The 20848-nt window shown below is 46.5% G+C and overlaps 1 protein-coding gene across 2 annotated transcripts in view; it reads right to left on the minus strand.

Moving 5' to 3' along the window:
• Positions 1-19555, minus strand: part of TMEM131L (transmembrane 131 like) — a 142271-nt gene extending 122716 nt beyond the window's left edge. For both annotated transcript variants that reach the window (XM_054717677.1, XM_028151912.2), the window contains exons 1-3: positions 19388-19555; positions 18608-18678; positions 11942-11985 (exon numbers count right to left, since the gene is read on the minus strand). In XM_054717677.1, coding sequence (XP_054573652.1) covers positions 11942-11985; positions 18608-18678; positions 19388-19511 — 239 coding nt within the window. In that variant the 5' untranslated portion in view covers positions 19512-19555. The remainder of the gene's footprint in view (positions 1-11941; positions 11986-18607; positions 18679-19387) is intronic.
• Between the last annotated feature and the right edge of the window lie 1293 nt (positions 19556-20848).

Here is a 20848-nt window from a genome sequence, read left to right on the forward strand (position 1 = left end):
TTGGGTTTATGCCTCTTGACCTCCTTCATCCTGACCCCTCCGTGGGCCACTGCTCCCACTGCACCAAGGAAGAGCCACAGAGAATCCCCAGTCTGTGGTTGGGTTGGGGAGGCCTCTCCGCTCCAAAGGGTCACCTGACAGGCTCAGCCATCCTAGGCCCCTGTCCCAATTTTATCCCTTCCCTCCAGCTCTGGCCCTAACCCCGGGAAGCATTGCAGATCCTCCTGCAAGCATCTCAGACCGGAGGCAGGGGGTGGGGGAGTCAGGCAAGATGTGGAAGTTCCCTTCAGTGTGGGCTGTGCCCACACCGTCACCGTTTCCCACAGAATTTTTAGAACACTTCTTTCAGTTTTACTTGAGTAACATCTTTCCACATGCCCCAACAACCCCCCTACAGGCTCACACACTCTCTTTCTCTCTCTCTCTCTCTCTCTCTCTCTCTCTCTCTCTCTCTCTCTCTCACACACACACACACACACACACACACACACACACAGCCACGTGCCCAGAGGGAACTGGGCCAGGAGAGAGATCTGTATACACACACCACCCTGTACTGTGAGCAGCCACTCCCATCCAGTAACTGAGACTTTTTGTTACTGGGCCAAGATTTTCCACCAGACTCACTTCCCCTATAATGAGTGGATTATCCCTGAGAAAGTTCCTCAGTTCTCCCCTGGAAGCTGACCTGCAATGGCCTCACCCACCTGTTGACCAGGGATGCCAGGGCATGGTGGACCCTGACGGGTGGCCACAAAAGCTCAACCAGGAACCCTACCCCCATCCCCATAACCATGCCAGAACTCTCTTTAGAAAAATGGGATCCGCCGGCTGAAACTTGATAACATGAAAAGAATACCTACGTATTCCAGGTTTGCTAAAATCCTGGGCGGGTGAGCTGAAAGCCAACCTCCGTCTCCCAATCCCACCCCATTGTGTTACCTACAACACCATTTCTGCCTCTCACTATTTAATCTTCAACCAAAAAAAAGGATTTTGTAAGGCATCTAAGGACGCCTTACCCTGGGACGAATGGTTCTCAAACCTGAGCTGGCATCAGAATCACCTGGAGGGCTTGTTAAAACAGATCGCGTGCCCCGCCCCTGGAGCTTCTGATTCAGTGGCCCTTGGGTGGGGCCCCAGAACTGGCCTAACAGGTTCCCAGGTGGTGCTGATTCTGTGGATTCTGGGGCTTAGAGAAACAGTGCCCTACACCTCTCATTCCTCACTCAGCACAAGTGACAAGCTTGTCACTCCGTACCAGGCACTGCTGCTGGCCTGCAACCCCGTCCACCCACCTCTCCCGCAAGGACACAGTCCTGGCATATTCAGTGAGCACCACTCCCTGGCGACTGGGGCAACCCGGCACAAAGCAAATCCCAGGGGTCCCACCACGCCCTAGGCAGGGAGTGGTTCAAGGTGAGTATGGACCTATTTTTGGCCCACGACAGAGGTTCTTATAACCTGCCTTCGCACGCTCAAGAGGGAGGACTCGAGACTGAGAGGCCTGCAGTCCTCCCACAACCTTGAGGGCAGCTGGGCAGCACCCTGAGCCAGCAGAACAGACAGGTGGGAATAACCTGGCTGCCGACGCTCGCTCACCTGCTGAGTAAACCAATCCAGCACCACCCTGCCTCCTGGCTTCTTGTGAGGTGACATAACACATTCTTTATTGGTTGAGTGGGTTGAGTCAGGGCTTTCTATTACTTGAAGCTGACAGTATCTAATCACAAAGCAAAGGGAGCTAACCGGATCACACATCCGCCCAAGGACTGGAGGCAGCCTCTCAGCGCCCAGTGCAATAGCATGAGGTCCACAAAAAATCCTATAATGACAGGTGTAAAGTTTCCAGGTCCTCTCAAAAGCATGTCAGTGGGTAAGCAACACTTAGAAATAAAGCATCTGCCCTGGCCCGCGTGGTTCAGTCGGCCCAGGCACCACAGGGTTGAGGGTTCAGTTCCCCGTCAAGGGCACACACCTGGGTTGCAGGTTCAATCCCTGGACCATGTCTGGGTGCATGCAGGAGCAACATCTCTCACATCGATGTTGCTATCTCCCCACCCCACCCTGCCTCCCTTCCACTGTCTCTAAAATATTAATGGAGCCCAGCCAGGTGTAGCTCAGTGGTTGAGTGTCAAACCAGGATCCAGGAGGTCACCAGTTCGATTCCTGGTCAGGGCACATGCCCAGGCTGAGGGCTCGATCCCCACTGGGGGATGTGCAGGAGGCAGCCGAACAATGATTCCCTCTCATCATTGATGTTTCTATCTCTCTCTCTCCCTCTCCCTTCCTCTCTGAAATCAATAAAAATATATTTTTTTAAAAAATTAATGCAAAAATATCCTTGGGTATGGATTAAAACAAAACACAACTAAAGAATCTATCTAGCACACAGGTTACTGAAGACCCCACTCTGGGTCTTTCTTACAAGAGCCATGCCCACCTTCTTCAGGAGTTTGCTAGGAACCATATAATGCTAGGGCTTATTAATTCATTTGCTTCCACACATCAATCTTAGACTGAGTCTCCTACAAAGAGCAGACGATCAGCATGTGTGACTGGGAAAATGGTTTTCCAACCTACTCCGGTTTGGATACAAGGTGGACAAGTGTATCTGGAGAGAAGACGCCTCGGAGTCCGTGCCCATTCGGCCACTTCGTAGCTCTGTAATCTTAAGTGGTTTTACCTTTGTGAACTTGTTTCCACATCTACAATGGGAATGTGCACCTGGTTACCTAAGGACACTGCATGGGAAAGTACTTTATAAACAAGCAAGTATAACAGTAGAGCAACTACTTAAATCCAATTTTAATGGATTAACCAGATTAGCATGGCCTGATCTTAACAGATAAAGATTAATCATGATCCCCAAAGAATTACTTCACCAAAAATTAATATTACATAATCTGCCATGACTATTAACTGGAACACTGTCTGGATGGTTCTTTAAACCAGACTTCACCTATTATCAATCACTTAGTGGCAGCCAGAGGAACCCACATCCACAAGGTAGCACAGCCCTGAAGCCAACCTTGGACAAGGCATGCCATCGATATGAGTTACTGACTGGGTCCGTTTGCACAATGGTCAACTTGGGAGGCCACACGCAATGCCTCTGCTTTTACTGAAGCTATTCTCTGGGAACTACCTTCAAATACATCCCTGGGTTTCCTTGGACATTTCAAAGGTGTCAAATCATCTTTCCTATAGAAGTTTAGTTTTAGGCCGACAGCCACATGTCCCTCAGAGCCATGTTTTCTGAACAAAATATCTGAATAAGCTGGGCAAAAACAACAGGAATGGTGCCAAACCAATTGGTGTGTGTATCTTATAGAACAGAAAATAATGCCATGAGGCCAATATTCCTGAAACAAGAATTTTACTAAAAGATTTTTGGAAGAAAAAAAAAAAAAAGAAAAGAAACAACCAATGAGTAATTATTCAATCATGGAAAATTCTCAGTAAATTTTTGAAATTTTCAATTTCAAAGCATTTTCATGCTCACAGCAGACTTTTTAAAACTACATCCCCATTCCTTTGGGGAAAACTACAATAAACAAATAAGACTTTTCCCTGTATTATTTATAAGTTAGTTACAAAGGCAATCCTAAAACAATGGTTTCAAAACCATCTTTATTGAGCACATCTGTGAAATACTGTCTAGACTACCACAGTAAATATTCTTACATGTGTTGGGGGGGGACTCACTCTTACTCTCGAGTCATATTTCACGTGTGGAAGACTGTAACAACAAACTAATAATCTGATGACAGTTCCTTTAAAACTAAAGTAACAAGCTCCCAGGAGACCCCATTATCTTAATACTGGTGTTCCTCGACAGAGGATACTGCCTTGGGAAATTATATTTCTCCTTTGAACCTTGAAGTCCCAAGCTCTGCCACCTTCTTCAGCAATACGAAGCTGGAGTCACAACATGTCCAAACCCCCTTTACAGAACTCGTCAGTAATGCTGCCAGTACATTGGTTGCTTCTCGTACGTGCCCTTATCACGATATGGGATCAAACCTGCAACCTTGGTGTATCGGGACATGCTCTAACCCACTGAGCTACCCAGTCAGGACCACCCACCCTCTTCTCTCACTCTTGATGGTGCCTTCACCCATCTGAAATAAGCTTCTCACAACCTTTTGTGCACTTTTTAATAACCATGTTGTCACTCCATGGGCACGTCTTCCCGGGCTGTTGAATCTGCCTCGCTCTTTCTTCAGGATATGCGCCTGACTGAATGGATTCCATGGAGTTCCTTTAGTGTGACCTACTGTGACGAGCAGCAATGGTCAGTCAAGCCACCCAGCGGCAGTCAGAATGAAGCCGGCTGAGAGTCAGACATTCGGCGTCCAGCTCAGCCCCTTCTCCTCAGCAATCCCTCGTCCAGGGAACATGGGAGTCCTGGTGCTGGACACCCCACACCTCTCCAGGCTGCAGTTCCACTTATTTGGCCCAGGAATGTCAATCTGAATGAAGTGCTCTGCCTATTTTATTCTAGATTAACTCTTCACAATACACCTGAAATTATTCAAGTTGGTTCAAGCATCTTTTTCAATATGAAGATACAAATTAGCACATGCCTAACCGCTCCAGAGTCTATAAAAAGATCTATCTAGGAAAAGTAAAAATTTCAACGAAAACCAGAATTAGGATTCTCATCCTATTATACTCTTTTTCTCACCGGTTCCAATGGAGGCCTGAACAATGATAGAAATGTCAAAAGCTTCTCTAAAAATTTCACAGCCTGGAAAACCCAACAAGGCTTTTGTGGCTTGAAAACAATTTTAATATATACGGAGAACCCTGTTTCAAAGCTTGTATTCTAAGGAGAACTGCTAAATTATGAGATCTATTACAGTCGGAGGAAATTCACATTGCCCCGTGATGGCGGTGAAGCCATGAAGGCATTCACTGTGCAGCCCTCAGGGGCCATACGACCAGCAGGAGGTAGCAGGGGCCACGCCTAGAGAGAGCTACAACCCATTCTCTTTCACGACACACCAAGCGCAAAAACCCAAGTTAAAAACCGCAGCCCCTCATACCAATGTCAGTGCTGTGGTTTCAATGGCAAATATGGTTTGTGGGCTTGGATCTGAAAAACATGTCCTAAATTTAAAAATAGAAGTATGCATCCTTTCAGTTAGCAGCTCTTCACCTAGGTGTTAGGTCCTAGGTTAGGTGCTGGGAAATCAGTGGATGGAGACTCAGACAGGAACCTGGGTATCCTGGCAAAGGCCATTTCAAAACAGAGGGGTAAGTGCCCTGTGCAGGGAGACACGCGTGGTGCTGTGTGGAGTCAGGTGAGGGGGTTTTGCGGGGTGGGGAATCCTGAGAATGAGGGGAAGTGAGAAGCAAGAGAAGGCAGGCTGAAAGAGGTGAGCGGGCCCAACATTACAAAAGGCCTTCTGTGCCAAGCTCAGGCCTCTGCACTTCATCCCGCAGGTAAGGAGTGCACAAAAGGCTGTTTGTGGGAGGAATGGCAGGACAGGATGTATGGTTAGCATACATGACTCGAGGAGGAATGTGGAGAACAGGCTGGGGAGCTACGCCAGGAGGCAGGAGACCACATGAAGACGATGCAGCCATACCTGATGATCTGCTGGTGGTGGGGAGAGTGAGATGGTCGCAGCTTATGCAAATGAACGCTCCCGGCGGCCATGCACCAGGAGGGGGCTGCCTGAGGAGGAGCAGTTGGGGGAAGGGCAGATAGGACCAGCCCAACAGCTGAGTTGAGGACACACTAATCTAGCAGCACCTGAAGGCTAAAGGGAGGTCTCTGTGGGCACCTGAGCAGGTGAGACCCTGGGCAGAGGGCACACTCCTAGCTCAGGTTCCTCCTGTGGGTTAATTTCATAAAAACCCAAGAGAGTGGGTGACATCCCCTAGGGAAATGACAGATGGGAAGAGGAGACGGTCCGCAGGGGAAGCCTGGAGAGGTATGTTCAGGTTCAAAAGGTAAGATCCTATCAACAGGTCAAGACCTTGGGGTTGTGCTGAAAACACAGCTTCAGTTTCTGAAGGGGAACAAAGTCAAAAGCAGTTCCCGTCCCTGCGCGGGGGCCGAGATCCCCTCCTCTGCCACAGGAGTGTTTCCCTAGAGATTAGTCACTTTTGTCTGCAGTTACATCGTTCAGTGTGTTGCTGAAAGGTTAACAGGATTCTCTTCATGTTCTGACTCTCAGGATCTGCCTTGAACTGATGTAAACAGTATCAGGAAAGCACATTTTGCTGCTGTTGCTAATCAGATAAAAGCACCGTTAAAAAACAAAACTGCCACAGACGCTGAGCCTAGCCACTCAGTATTTATGACGTTTATATAACCATTTTTAAAAGCTGAAATAATATTCTATTCATACATTGCCAATGCTTAAACTTTTCACATTCTAACAAATAGACCCCAAAAAGGCTTCTCGGAGATATGCCCAGAGAGCCAGCCAAGCTTCCCAGAGAGGGTTCAATTCTAGTAAGAGCTGAAGTCAGCTTTCATTTGCTCTCATCACGCATCCCCAACAGCAGCCTTTCTTTCTCAGCAAAGCAATAGATCACTGCTGATATTTGAGAACACCCAGGAGGAAAGTGGGGATGGAGAGGAAAGAGGGAAGAACTTTTTTCAAATATTGCTCTTCTGGCTTTCGACCAACTACAATTACACAGCATTAGCAGAAGATGAAATCAAGATAATATAAACAAAATCTTCAATGAGGCCAATTACCCTGAAAACTTTCCCCAACTGTGTCTGAGATCACAGGCAGCTACTCTAGAACCCTCCACCCAGCAGGAACAGTGAGTGTCTGCTTCTGGCCCACTCTGGGCAGTCTGGCGGGGTGACACGGACGGAGCCTCTTCACCATCGAGATCTCCGGTGACAGATGTCAGTGCTGCCTCCACTTTCCTTGGGATATACTGAGACTCGGTACTGTGGTCAAATCTATTTCCGAGGCCCCGGTAGTAGCCGGTCCTCCATATGGGTCCTCTCAGAGACAATGCATTCATTCTGTGCGGTTCGTCAGTGTTGGCTCTACGGACGTCAAGTCCATCCTAATATCATTAAGAGTTGGCACTGTAGGGTGGTAATTAAAGTGAAAATCAGAAATGTTTGAAAAATGTGTAAGGAGAAACTCATTACTTCATAAATATAAGATTAAGGATAAAGGACATTAAAATAGCAGGGCAAATCTAGTATTGGACTATAACCCAAAGTACGAAATAAATATCCAGGAGTCTATAGCAATGTAAATGACCAAATAAATACATAAAGGAGAATAGACAAACCTCCCATACAAAAGGAACCTAAGTAATGTATGCAGGGAGAGCTTAATTCCACTCAATGACTTGCTCCACAGAGTAGAGCATGGGAAGAGGTGGAACAAACAGTAACGTCACAGACAAACCTGACAAATAGTACCTCAGCCAGGAGACCAAGTCCCCATCAAAGTGACCCATCATGTGATATGTGATGAGAATGGCAATTTATACCTGAGGTCTTCCTCACCAAACCCGGAACCCCGATTAACCATAAAGAAAAACACGAGACAACCCCAAACTACGGGGCATTTTACAAAATACCTGACCAGTCTTCCTCAAAATTGTCAGGATTTCAGAAACAAACCTGACAAACTGACAACCAAGAGGATCCTCAGAGGCACGATCACTGAAAGTGAGGTGGCATCTAGAGAGAATGGCTCCCTGGACATTAAAGGGGCATTCGAGGAAATCTATGGAAACCCAATAAAGTGTGGGGTTTGGTTCACAGTATTATAACAATGTTGGTTTCTTGGCTGTGACAAATGTATCACAGTCGTGTAAGACGGTAATGTTAGGGTAAACTGTGGGAGAGGTATATGGGTACTCTCTTACCATCTTTACAGCTTTGTATAACTCTAAATATATTCTAAAGCAAAAGGTTTATTTTAAAAGTAGCAAGAAGAAAAAAAAAAAAGCTAAAGGAATTCATCATCACCAAACCAGCATTACATGAAATGTTGAAGGGTACTGGAGGAGGAGGAAGAGGAGGAGAAGGAGGGAAAAGAAAAAATATGAACAATAAAATGGCAATAAATACATATCTATCAACAATTAAATCTAAAAATAAATGAACAAAGAAACTAATGAACAAAATACACTGATTAATAAAATAGAACCAAAGGCATGGAAAAAGACGGAAGAATCTCAGAGGGAAGGGGGGGAGGGGCAGGAAGAGATTAACCAAAGAACCTATATGCACATATGCATTGCCTATGGACATAGACAATAGGGAAAGGAAGGCCTGGGCGGGAATCGGGTGGAGGGGGCAGGGGGCGGGGGGGGGGGGGGGGGAGGCGGGGGGGGGAGGAAAGGGGGCATCTGTAAGACTCTCAACAATAAAAATTTAAATAAATAAAAGTAGCAAGACATTACATGAGCTTTGGGGGTATTAAATTTTTCATTTAAAAGAAATCGTAACTGCACAGTAGGGGTAAATGAACAAACAGTAAGTATTTGGGGGATGAATTTACTATCACAGGGCACCACACTTACAGACATCCTTCCTTGAAGAGAATTCCAGAACCTACGCAAAGAGGATTTTCTAATAGCAGCATCCAACTCATGTCCTGATCTTGTCTTTATGCATAAAAAACAAATCTCAACCCAAAAAAAAACAAAAAAAAAACCCCAAAGAGGCGTGGAAATCAAGTTGAAAGAAAGCAACTATGGATAAAGTAACAGTAAAATACTGGAATATCTGATATCAGGAAGATTAAAATACTATATAAATCAGTGTTGGTCAAACTGTGAATTATAATTAAGGTGTTTTTAAATTAAACTCCAGGGCTGGCAACTGGCTTTTTTTTTTTTTTTTAATGAAATAGAAAAGTCCTGGGGATGGATTGTAGTAATGAATGAGCAACATTGTGAATGCCCTCAATGTCACAGAACTGTACACTTAAAAATAGTGACCTGGCCAGGGTGGCTCAGTGGTTGAGATTCGACCTATGAACAGGAGGTCAGGGCACATGCCTAGGGGTTGCAGGCTCGATCCCCAGTGGGGGGCCTGCAGGAGGCAACCGATCAATGATTCTTTCTCATCACTGATGCCTCTATCTCTCTCTCCCTCTCCCTTCCTCTCTGAAATCAATAAAAAAATATTTTTAAAAGGTGAAAATGATAAATGTTGTATATATTTAACCACCAAAAAAAAAAGAAAGAAAGAAAGAAACAGAAAACAGTATACCACAGGTAGTAAGGGTAAGCACTATTGTATAAATAAATAAGCATGCATGTACACATTCATACATCCATAAACAGGCCTTCGGGTAAGCAAGTAAAAAGAAGTATCATGATGTAAAAAGTATTTCTTACCACAAGTCACTGTCAAAAAGTTTGGAAGCCACTCTTCTAATTCACTGACACAATTCTCCCTCACCCCACACCTCCACTCTATAATGACACTGTGTCTAAAGACCGATAAGGATAAAGTCTACTAATACTTTTCAGTGGGACAGAAAATTGGTGAAAAGAAAAGAAATGAATTCTAATTAATGAAAAAAGAGAGAACTGTGTTTGAAAATGAGCTGAACAAACTCCAAATCATATGCCACCAGTCTCTCTAAGGCCGGCACACCCACCCCCGGAGATGCAGCCAGGCCTTCCCAGCTCAACACACATCATCACCTGCCTACCTGCCAGCTCCACTTGGACGTGTCCTATCAAGTCTGAGATTCCTAGGAGACAACCAACCAGACATCCTGATTTCCCTCCCACTAAATCCTTTCCCATCCCAGTCATCATCTCCCCAGATGCTCAAGCCAAATGCCAGAAGCCCTCCAGGACTTCTCTTTACCCCTCCCTCACCACATCTGCTTCAGTAAGTAATGGGTCTGTTCCACCCCCCAAAATTCATCTCAGAACGTTGCATATCGCTCCACCCCCACTATGGGCAGCCTAGCCTGAAAGAGCATCCCCATTCCTCCTCACCTTTCCTTGCTCCCATTTACCCCAACAGGATTGTGACAGGCTCCGAACTCTGCCCCATAGATGCAAGCTATCCCCCACTGAAAATGTTATGCTGAGCTTAAATGGTCACTGGGAAGTTAATATTGCAAATGTCGGCATTTTTTTTAAATAAAACGCACAATCACTTTTTAAAATATATTCAGTGAAATCTAAATACCACTGCAATAATATCCATCATCTTCCATTTTCAAAAACTGCACAAATGGGCTTTCCTATATTGCTGGATATTTTCTCAAAGAATTTTAACCTAATATACCTTTATGTTCAAAGCCTTTTGCAACAAAACCATGGGTATAAATTGAAAATTTGTTTGTTTATAATTTTTGTGACTGTGTTAAATTTTTTTCTTCTGAATTATCATATTTTTATTTGTATGCAATTGATCAAACCAAAAAATTTAACTATTTATGTATTTTTTACAAATTTTGATAGGTAATTAAGCATGTCAAATTCTATTGAAAAATGCATCCTTTCCTGAGATAGATAGAACAGCCTCCATCCCCACCTCCAATTGGTTCATCTGAATATCTCTTACTACTAGGATGAGGTAGGTTAATCAGCATCCATTTTATCTCATTTTCCTTGTCTTTTTTTTTTTCTTTTCTTATTGTAAGCACTGACAAAGCTTGTTCACATAAATAGATGTGAATGAAATGAGCATTGGTGGAGCGCTATCCCTATATACTCTAAGCTCCCTCGATGTTTTATCCAAAAATCACAGAGATCTATCATTAAAAATAATTTCTGATCATCTAGCAACTGCAATTTGATTGGGTCCTCCTTCAATTTTGCTGAAAGTCAACATTTGTAAACTATCAGAGAGTTACAAATGAATTTGCCATCCTATCAGAGTGGATCAATCACTTGCTCCTGACGAATACCGTAGTTCAGATTGCTCCTTTGTCTGCCCAAGATGAAGCACATGGTAGGATCGGGGCTGGGTGAGAAGGCTGCTTTTCTTTTGTCAAGTGGAGAAGGAAAAGTTGCAAGCTCAAACAGATCAATTTTTTGAGAAAATATGGATGTTGGGGATCCAAAATCCGATTCCCTGGAAGTTATCCCTGTGCCCAGGTACGACTGAGTCTTCAAGTGCCTCCAAGGGACCAGATATCCCCGTTTGACAACTGACTGAGACAGCCTCATAATGAAAATATTCTCTTGTAAATGCAGTTGACACCGTTCAATTACTAGCCCCTGCTTAAAATCCTTTAATAACTCACTCCACATATTTAAAGAAATAAAACTCAAACTCTTTACTGTGACCTCTAAGGTCCTACCACATCTCACTATCACCTGGCCTTCTCCAAGTTCCTGGATTGCTGTCAAAGCTTCCCACCTCAGGGCCTTTGCACCTGCTGTCCGCCCCTGCCCAGAGCACGCGCTCTCTACTTGCTGCATGGCTGCTCCTGCACATCCTCCAGACCTCAGTTCAAATGTCGCCTCCTAAGAGGGGCCTTACCTGACTACCCCATCCAACTCAGTATTCTCTATCACAACAATCTCATTCTTGACAGTTCTTTTAACAGCATAACTATTTTGTTTTGTTAACAGTAATGCTTGACTCCCCCACTACACACAACACAGGTCTTGTTCAGTGTTCTATGTCTAGCATAAAACCCAGTACAGTGCATGATGCTCAATAGATGTTGGTGAACAAGACGAAGGATGTAAGCATGCCACGGGAAAAATGAAGTTGGTAGAGTGTGTGTGTGTGTGTGTGTGTGTGTGTGTGTGTGTGTGTGTTTTAACAGCTTTCTGTACAACCTTATTTTCAAACAAGGCTCTATATTATTAGAGAGTACAAATACCCCAAATGCCAACGAGAGAGGTACATTACAGAGAATATTAAGTACATAAGCATACACTTATCCAAGACTTCAGATAGCATCCAAAGTGGGCAGGGCAATTTAGCAGGTATTCGCTGCCATTTTTTTCTTACCTCTGTTCTTGAGAACGCTCCTCCATATCCTCTTCAGAATCACCCTATCGAAAAAGAACACGCTTTAGTTTTCTCAAAGGAGCACAAAACCTCCAAAAGGAAGAGTTCTTCAGGTCTCACAGGGGTGATGAACTCTGTAATGAATGTCTAAATCTATGCCGACACACAGCAGGCATTCAATAAATATTTACTGAAAGAAAGAATCACTTTAGTACGGAGACAGCTAAATCGCCAAGTGATCTCTCACGTACTCATTGTAAGCACTTTACCTGTTTAAAATTACAGTCTGAACATAACCTCAAAATTACTTTGACATCACTTCTCTCCAAAGGCATTTTTTAATGTTTCCGTTTAATCACACAAGATGAAGTTTATTAATAATTAAAGTTCCCAAATGTAGAAAATGTAATGTTTCACTCAGAACACTTGATATATTTTGACATCAAGGTAAGAAGGCTGATAAATGTTGTAAGTGGCATAAAATCACTCAAAAGTGATTCCAAAATCTTCTCCCAGACTTACCATCCAAAAATCTGACCGCACGTGTCATGTACCAGGAGGTTAAAAAAATAAAAAATAAAAAAGCCTCTTGAAACAGAAACAGAGGGCAGATCCAATTGAATGCTACACTGAAACTTGCTGCCAGGGTTCTTCAGGAACACCGACCCTTCCTGTTCCTCCAGCTGCTCTCTGACCCCTGGCTCTCCAGGTACTACTGCCTGGTGCCCTCTTCCGCACCCCAGCCCCCCACCGCACCCCACCCCCACCCCCATCCCTGCCAGTCTCCCGGGCCCAGGCTCCTCCACACAAATTCCCTCCAAATGTTAATCCACACTTGAAACCATGGGGCCCAAATCCCCATCTCCAGCACCAACTTCCCCCCCAATCACACGTTACAGATACTCAGTGAATGCCTCCTCCCTCTTTCCACGGGAGCCAGGACTCGCATGGTTTTAGTCAACACAGCACATGGGAGGTACTCCACCGCGTGTGTGGGGTGAACTAATTCACAGCTCCAGCCCCACCTCCAGCTGCCTCCAGGATGCGTGCACTTTGTCTCCCCAGAAACAGTCACCAACATCAGGAATACCAACACCAGGGCCCCTGCCAGGCGGCTTCTGGTCTCCTTCGGTCAAAGACACCATGACACTCCTTGACCCTCAGGCAAACCTTAGGGTCACTACCACACTGCTCTCCTCCCCTCACTCCAACCACAATGACCCACCCACCCAGGCCTGCATTCCCACCACAGATGGGGCTTTCTGTTCTGTTTAAGACATAATAAGCCTTCGATCCCTCCAGGGAGTCACTGTGAGGCCGATCTTCCTCAACATCAATCACTTACCACCCACATGATGTGGACCCAGCATTCAATGTCACTGTGCTACTCTCTGCTCAAGAACCTCCCCTGGCTCCCCAACTTCGAGTCAGATATATTCCAAGCTCCTTAGCCTGGAAGTGAGAGGTTGTCAATGGACCTTGACATACCCATCACAATCTCTACAGCCAGGCTTTAGCAGGGTCTCTGGGCTCCGGGTTAAAACATCAGCGTAAAACACTCGGAACCTTCACCCATGTGAGTGAGGCTCTAGGCTCAGCCCCAATGCAGATCTCTAACAGACTCCCCCATACAATCTGCTCCTCCTCTCTCCCTTCAGTTCCTTCATTTCAGCACTTGATTGTTATCTCGGGGTATTACCAGCCTTATCTCGCCAGCAACACCAACCTCTCAAAAGGCAGGGACCAAACCCTGTAATCTGCTCCCTCCACCAGAGGCAGGGGTGGGGGTGGGCAAAACTGGTGCAGGTGGTCAAAGGGTACAAACTTCCAGTTATAAAATAAGTAAATCATGAGGATATCATGTGCAGCATGGTGACCATGGTTAATAATGCTGTACTGCATATTTGAAAGTTGCTCTGAGAATAAATCTTAAAAGTTCTCATCACAAGAAAAAAAATGTGTGACTATGTACCAAGACAGATGTTAACTAGACTTCCTGTGGTGGTCAGTTTACAATATATACAAATAGCAAAGCACTATGTTTTACACCTGAAACTAACATAATGTTATATGTCAATTATACCTCAATAAAAATGTTTTAATAAAGATAATTTAAAAATACTAGTGGATATGACTATTTTTTGAAAACTTCATTCAGCAAATTTTTCTAAATCAAAACAGAACCTGAAAATTATTTCCCTCAGACCCAGGAACTTTATCACAATAATACTTTCCTGGCCAGGCTGTGCTAAAATTCATACAATGCTGTAGTGGCCAAAAGCATGGGCTCTGGAGCCAAACACCTCCTGGGTTCACATTGCACCACTGCCACTTTCTCAAGGCCTTGGGCAAGCTATATGATGACTTGGGAGCTCCATTTCCTCACCTGTAAAATCAGGTCTTTCTAATCCCTACTTCTTAGCATATTAGCACGAGATAATACTCACAAAGTGCTTAAACAATGCCGGTTAGTCTCCAACCCATGTTAGCTATTATTTTTTATACTGATAGTGGAAGTAGATTAAAACAAAAATAAATCTCTATGACAAAAAGATTTCCAAATACCCGTTAATGATTTGCTGACTGGAGCAAGATGCCATTACATCACACAGTACCTGAGATAATGAAGTATCATAGTCAGTGTCCCAGTTCCTGTTTCACTTTCTATCAATTTCCGTTATCTACTCTCACTCAGGCTTAAGGGGGTAAATTTAACAAGACATGAGATTTTTAAAGGCAGGTCCCAGGGGCCTCCGTGTGCCAGGCCCCCTGCGAGGCGTTTGCCAGAGGAGCAGGGGGCCTACCATCCCAGACCAGACCAATGAGCATCTGCTTCATTGGTTCCAGCTGCTCCTACTCAGCACCCAAGTCTGCAACCTAACCCAGGGAATCCGGAGGGAGCCTTCTCATCTCAGCCAAGGCTGAAGGGATTAAACGAACACATTCAAGATTGCCCTTCCAGCTTCTAGAACTGATACAAAAATGTGATTATTAAACAATAATAGGAAACCAAGGCTTAATGCATTTGGCCTGCCATCTTTAGAACTGAATACCCTATAAATGGGGGAACTGGACAACACAGAGACAACTGCCTCTCCTCTCCCAGGAAGAACTCATGGGCTACTACTGAGTGCCTACTGCATACAGAACATTGTGGCCACATTGGGGCAACCAGCTTAGAAGCCCAAACCCTCTGAAGGAGAACTAAATTAGGGCAACAAGACAAAGCAAAAAAATCCAGACACTCAAGAAACTCAAAGAGGGAGAAATAAAGGTGCCACTGCCAAGTTAGGAGTCAGGAAGGACCGTTCCTGTTTAAAGAGCAGGGCAATAGCACCAGTTCTTTCATTCAACAGAAACGTATTGGGCCTCCTCGGCCAAGACTCGGGCTGAAGTAAGTGTCCCAGAGGACTGACAGGAGCAACCGTCAAGGTCAGAATGCGGAAGGCCCCGAGGGCCAGAGCAGGTCAAGTGGATGGCAGGGAATCACAGGAGGTTTTTGACCTTGAAGGCGAAGTAAGAAGTTGGGCAAAGCAGTATCTTGCACACATGCAATTACTTCTTGCACATGCTATTTCCACACCACCACCACCACTTTCGATACACGTGGTCACATGAGGCAAAGTCAAAGGAAAGGACAAATTCTGTAAACCTAAGAAGAAAACCACGGTTTTTTCCTTCCTTCTCATTATCGCAATGGTTAGTTTCTATCTTCCTACACCAAACTATTATACAACATAAAAGAGCATATAACAAAAAGATATAAATAATACAATTTATCTGTACAACTGGAGGGCAAAGAATAGCCCTGAGCTATCTGCACAGCTCAGCCCCTTCAAAGCAGGAAAGCTGTTCCATGCTCTCCAATGACCGAATCATTGGAGGACAGGTGGATACTGCCAAAGTAACAGGTAGCATGTAGTAAGTGCTTACCCAGTTCCATTATTACCCCCATTTTGCAGGTGAAGAAACTGAGGTCAGAGAGGTGAAAAACGATGGAGCAGGGAGTCAAATCCTGGAAAGCTGGCCAGAGGGTCTGGCAGTTTAAAACAATTCAATTATTATATTTGGTTTTACTAATGATGCATTACTAAAATTCTTGATCACTGAGAGACCCATTAGAAAACAAAAGGCCCAATCAACAGAAAACATTTCCAAAATAAATAACTGTATAAATAACTAGTGTTGGCAAATGTATTTGATTTTTAAATGCCACATCTTCTGATACTCCTATTTCAACTATAATTTCAAAAATTTAGCTTCTGAAGCCATCTTTGGGTCTTCCTAAGTGAAAGGAACCCAATCTACAAGCTAAGTAAGCAGAAAACCCTCAAATTTAAATAACACCTATAAATATTATCTTTCTGTCGGCCTCCATGACACACATGAGGAAGCTTTTCTGAAAAAAATTCAAACTACTTTGAGAAGAATTCCCTAAAAATAACTTTCTTCAGAACTCTCTGCAGTATTTATATACATGTAAGATACATCTATACTATATGTGTGTATATTTATGCAGTTTTGATATATATATACATACAATGCAGTTTAAATAGGTAACTATAGATAGATCTGTATCTTTCCTCACCCCACCCAGGTATATGCAGGATAAGTCCCTAAAAGAAACTCATATAGAGATGAAGTATTTAGAAAATTACTTTGAATACCAGTTTCACTTTCACTACAGCTTTCATTAAGGTAGCTTAGCTATAAATGCTTCTATAGTGAGTACTCCAGAAAGACAGCTCCTAATTTCTAAGGCTTTTTTTTTTTTTTAACCAAAACAAAGTGTAGTATTACACATACAAACAAAACCAGACATTAAGAATTTCATAAAATAATGCCTGAGCCTATAATAAAATCCTATCAGGGGCCTGTCACTCCCATCTCTCAGCAGAGTGACTAAAGCTTCAACCGATGCCAGGATCAATCAGAGCCTATCCTTTCCTTTTCCTCGGCTTAGGTGGGCTTCCCACTCTAACCACTAAGAGGCAGAGGCTACAAGTGAGTGAAAAGGCAAATGCATATTAGCCGTACACCAGGGCTTCTCCACCGGGGCACTTCTGCTCCCCAGGGGCACTTGGCTACTTCTGGAGACACGTTTAGCTGTCACAGCTGGGGGGAAGAGAGGGCGAGGTGAGTGCCACTGGCATCTAGTGGGTAGAGGCAGAAATGCTCTGACTGCTTGACATGCTCCAGGGCCCAGGACAGCCCCCCACCCCAAAGAATCCTCCAGGGCCCAGGTCAGCCCCCCACCCCAAAGAATTCTCCGGCCCAAAATGCCACTCCTGCCGCTCCTGAACAACTCTGATCTATACAAACAGAACTGTATTTTTTAACACTAAATACTTCAAATGTTAAGCGCGGTTCTCTCCGTAGGGTTATGAACCACCATTTCTGATTTGTTCATTTTGTCTTTCGGTATGTTTCAAACCTTCAACAATACACATCTGTTATTTATAATCAGGGGAAAAACTCCATTTGGGAATAAACTTTTAAGATGAAGGCAGGCTATTTGCTCCCCATCCTGCTGGGACTTTTCCTCAAAGGACTAGTCTTGTTCAGCCTACTGGCCTTAGGGCAGGTCCAGAAAAAAAAAAAGTTCCTCTAAAAATCACCTCTCCGCCTTGAAGCTGTTATTTATTAGCCCTGGTTAAAATGAATATTCCAAATATCTCAAAACCAGCACTCCCAATGCTTCACATAGGAGGGAGAAAATTGAAATGTAAAACTGCCCAGCCTGTTCCGGTGAAGTTAAAGCTAGAGATCCTGTTTTTCTAAACAGCCACAAGAGACAGCAGAGAACCAAGTGCTGCCACCAATGTGGCGGTAATGAACATCTTAAAAACTGTGGCACACAAGCTGAATATCCCCTTACAATTCAAACCACTTCTCCACAAAGGGGGGGGAATGTGCTTGGGGGCACTACTGTCCAAGCTGAAAAACAGTCAGCAGCATTATATTTAAACGTGTGCATCTTCAGTCCAGTGAGAATTTCTCCTGCAAGTTAAGCCCTAAACACAAAAGCTCTGCAGCACTGTGTCTATTGCGGCAGTAAAACCCTGTTATGATGCCACAAATTCCAGTAAAATGTTACTATTTCTCTTTCCAAATGCAATCATTGTATTATATGGGGAGGAAACCCCAAACAGGAAATTCAAGTTGTATTCTAACAGGAATTAAAAGCACTGGGGGGGGGGGGGGGGGGAATCCAAGATGACAATCCTTTAAAGTCACATCTTCATCCCAAAGCTACTTAACAACAATGGCAAGTACCATCTCTAACATTTCTGACATCCATATTCCTGTGGTCCTCACGCACACAGCACCAGGTCGCTTAAAGAACAGGGCACACGTCCCCCGCCGCCCCCCAGGACCACAGCTGGCCCAGGGGCCCGCCCTTCCCCTCTGCACAGCAGGCCCGGCCCTGCTGAGGTGGCCTCAGCTCCCACCTCCTGAACTTGGGGCAGGCGTGACTCACGCCCTGTCACATGGCGCAGGCGGAGGCTGGGAAGGCCACCGTTGCCAGGTGTTCAGGCTCGGCCCGACCGTTTATTTGCCTTGCAAAGTGGCCCGAGCCGGCCTGTGCCCCTGGGGGGCCGGCGGCCTCCTGGCCTCTGCACACTCGCACACCCACCCCCGGCCCTGTCACCTGATCGTCCTCACCTGAGTGGGCAACAGGAGTTCCCCTTCTTCTGCCTGCCACAGCTCCACCACGTTCGGCAAGGGCTCAATCGCTACACGAACCAAAAAAAAAAAATGCACCGAGTTTTTAATGCACGGAAAAGAAACGCTTCCTGTTTCCCTACCGTCCCCTATGCACCCGCCTCACCAAAACAAGTCTCCCTTTCCTTCTCAAAGCGGAGGCCCCCCGAGAAGGGAGCCAAGGGTATGAGCACAATGGACGGGGTGTAAGCCGGCGGTCCCTGTGACAGAGAGGCGACAGCTAGCAGGGCCCCGGGGGGGTCTGGTGCTGGGGGACTGCTCCGAGGCCGCCCCGCGGGCTGCCCTGCGCTCGCATCCCGCAGCCTCTGGGGCGGGCATCTGCAGGATGGGTCCTGGGCGGCCAGGCTCGGGAAACAAAGCTGCAGGAAGCCGGGCCGCGGCGGGGCCCTGGCGCGCGCCACACAAAGCGGGGGCTGCGCCTGGGGTGCTGGGGGGCCGCGCACAAAGGCTCCGGGGCGCGCGCGGCTAGCGGTCCGCACGGTCCCCGAGCCCCGCGACTTCCCAGCTTTCTGTTTGCATGGGGGCGGGGAATGCGGGAGGGGACGCTGCGGTTAGAAAATGTTACCAGCCAAGAACTGCGACCGCTTTCCTTCCTCCTCCTGCCCCTTTCCCTTTCCTCCCCGCGTCCTCTAATAGATTTCAGCAGTTCCCTACAAGAAAGAGAAGGGGGGGGGGGGGCAGGGTGGAGAGGAAAAGCCAGCGGAGCGGCGCAAAGCTGACCTTGTCCCTGAGCCCCTCCCGGGCGACAGCAGGGCAGGAGGACCTGGAAGACGCCCAGCAGGAGGTTCACGGCCGCGGCGGTGCGGCAGGAGCAGCCGGGCTGCGGGCGTCGGAGCCCCGCCATGCTGCTGCTCGCGCTTCCCTCGGTGCTCGCCGCGCTCGCCGCTCGCTCGCTGGCGCCCTGGCTGCCTCGCCCCGGGCCCGCCCCCGCCGCCCGCCGGGCCCGCCCCGCCGCCGCCCCCGCCCCCGCCCTCGCCGCCGCCGCAGCTGCTGCTGCAGCTCCAGCCCCGGGCGCGCCGCTCGCCCTGCGCGCGTGTGTGCCACAGATAGGGGGGGGACGGGACGCGGCGGGGTGCGGGGAACGTGGACAATGCGGACGCCTCGGCCGCGGGCGCCCCGCCCCGGCGCAGAGCACAGGGCTGCGCGTCTGCCCAAATCTGCGGGGCGCGGGCACTTTCTGCGGCTGTGACTTAGAGCTGCCGGGAGGGACTGTCGCCAAGTGCGATTTCAACCTTTTGGGGAGGGGGGGGGGGGGGGCGGAGGGGGCTTCGCTTTGTTTAGGCACCGTCGGGTTATTGCCCCTCGGCAGGGGGGCGACGGCGGGTGGTGGGAGTGAGGAGTCGCCCAGCGAGAAGCCTGAGACAGGATATTAGTGGAAATAATGCAGTGGTTGTCAGGAAACGCGAGTGCAGCCACATGGCTACTGCCAGTTCTGCAGCGAGGATATCCGGTGGCTGCGAAGTCTGTAATTTAGAATAAAAAGAGCTCTCCCAAGACCCGAGAGGCTGACCTCAGCGCCGCGTGGCGGTGGTGCGCCCGGCGCCCTCCGTGGAGACGATCCAGCTTGTGACAGGTGGGGAAGCCTCTTCCTAGGGGATTTATAGCTTCAAAGATCTTGCAAATGCTCCCCTTCGGATTCATGTTGCAAAATTCAGCCAGCCTCTTCTGCAACATGGTGGGGGTCGAGGACGTGGTAAGTTGCCTGTTTCTAATACTAACAGGATAATAGAAGCAATACTTGGAAATATATTTTCTAGCCCTATTTTTTTGATGCTTAGAATGGAAAACTACGTCTGGGATCTGAGATCTCCTTTGATATCATGCAAAGATTTATTCAGGAACCTATTTGCATCACCTGGGAGTATTGACAATCTTCAGATCCCCCACCCCCAACCCCCATTCATTTGCTGCTTCCAGAGTAGCTTGTATGAAATTCAGAGAATATGAGCAGTGTCGAATAAAGAAGGAAAGTGACCGGGGCACACCTGTCTGCTTACGTTGATCCTCTACTTAATTGCTTCTGGTGCCTTACAGTCTAGACAATGGAAAAGCGGTGGTCAAATAGCAGGACGGATGCCGGAGGACTAAACCAATTAGAATTCTCTCTCTCTCTAAAGGACATAATACAGTACTGCAAGCCCAGTCTCACACTATGTCTGGACAAAACTCTAAACAACGTTA

This window comes from Eptesicus fuscus, chromosome 6 (assembly GCF_027574615.1).
Source record: "Eptesicus fuscus isolate TK198812 chromosome 6, DD_ASM_mEF_20220401, whole genome shotgun sequence".
NCBI classification, from domain to species: domain Eukaryota; kingdom Metazoa; phylum Chordata; class Mammalia; order Chiroptera; family Vespertilionidae; genus Eptesicus; species Eptesicus fuscus.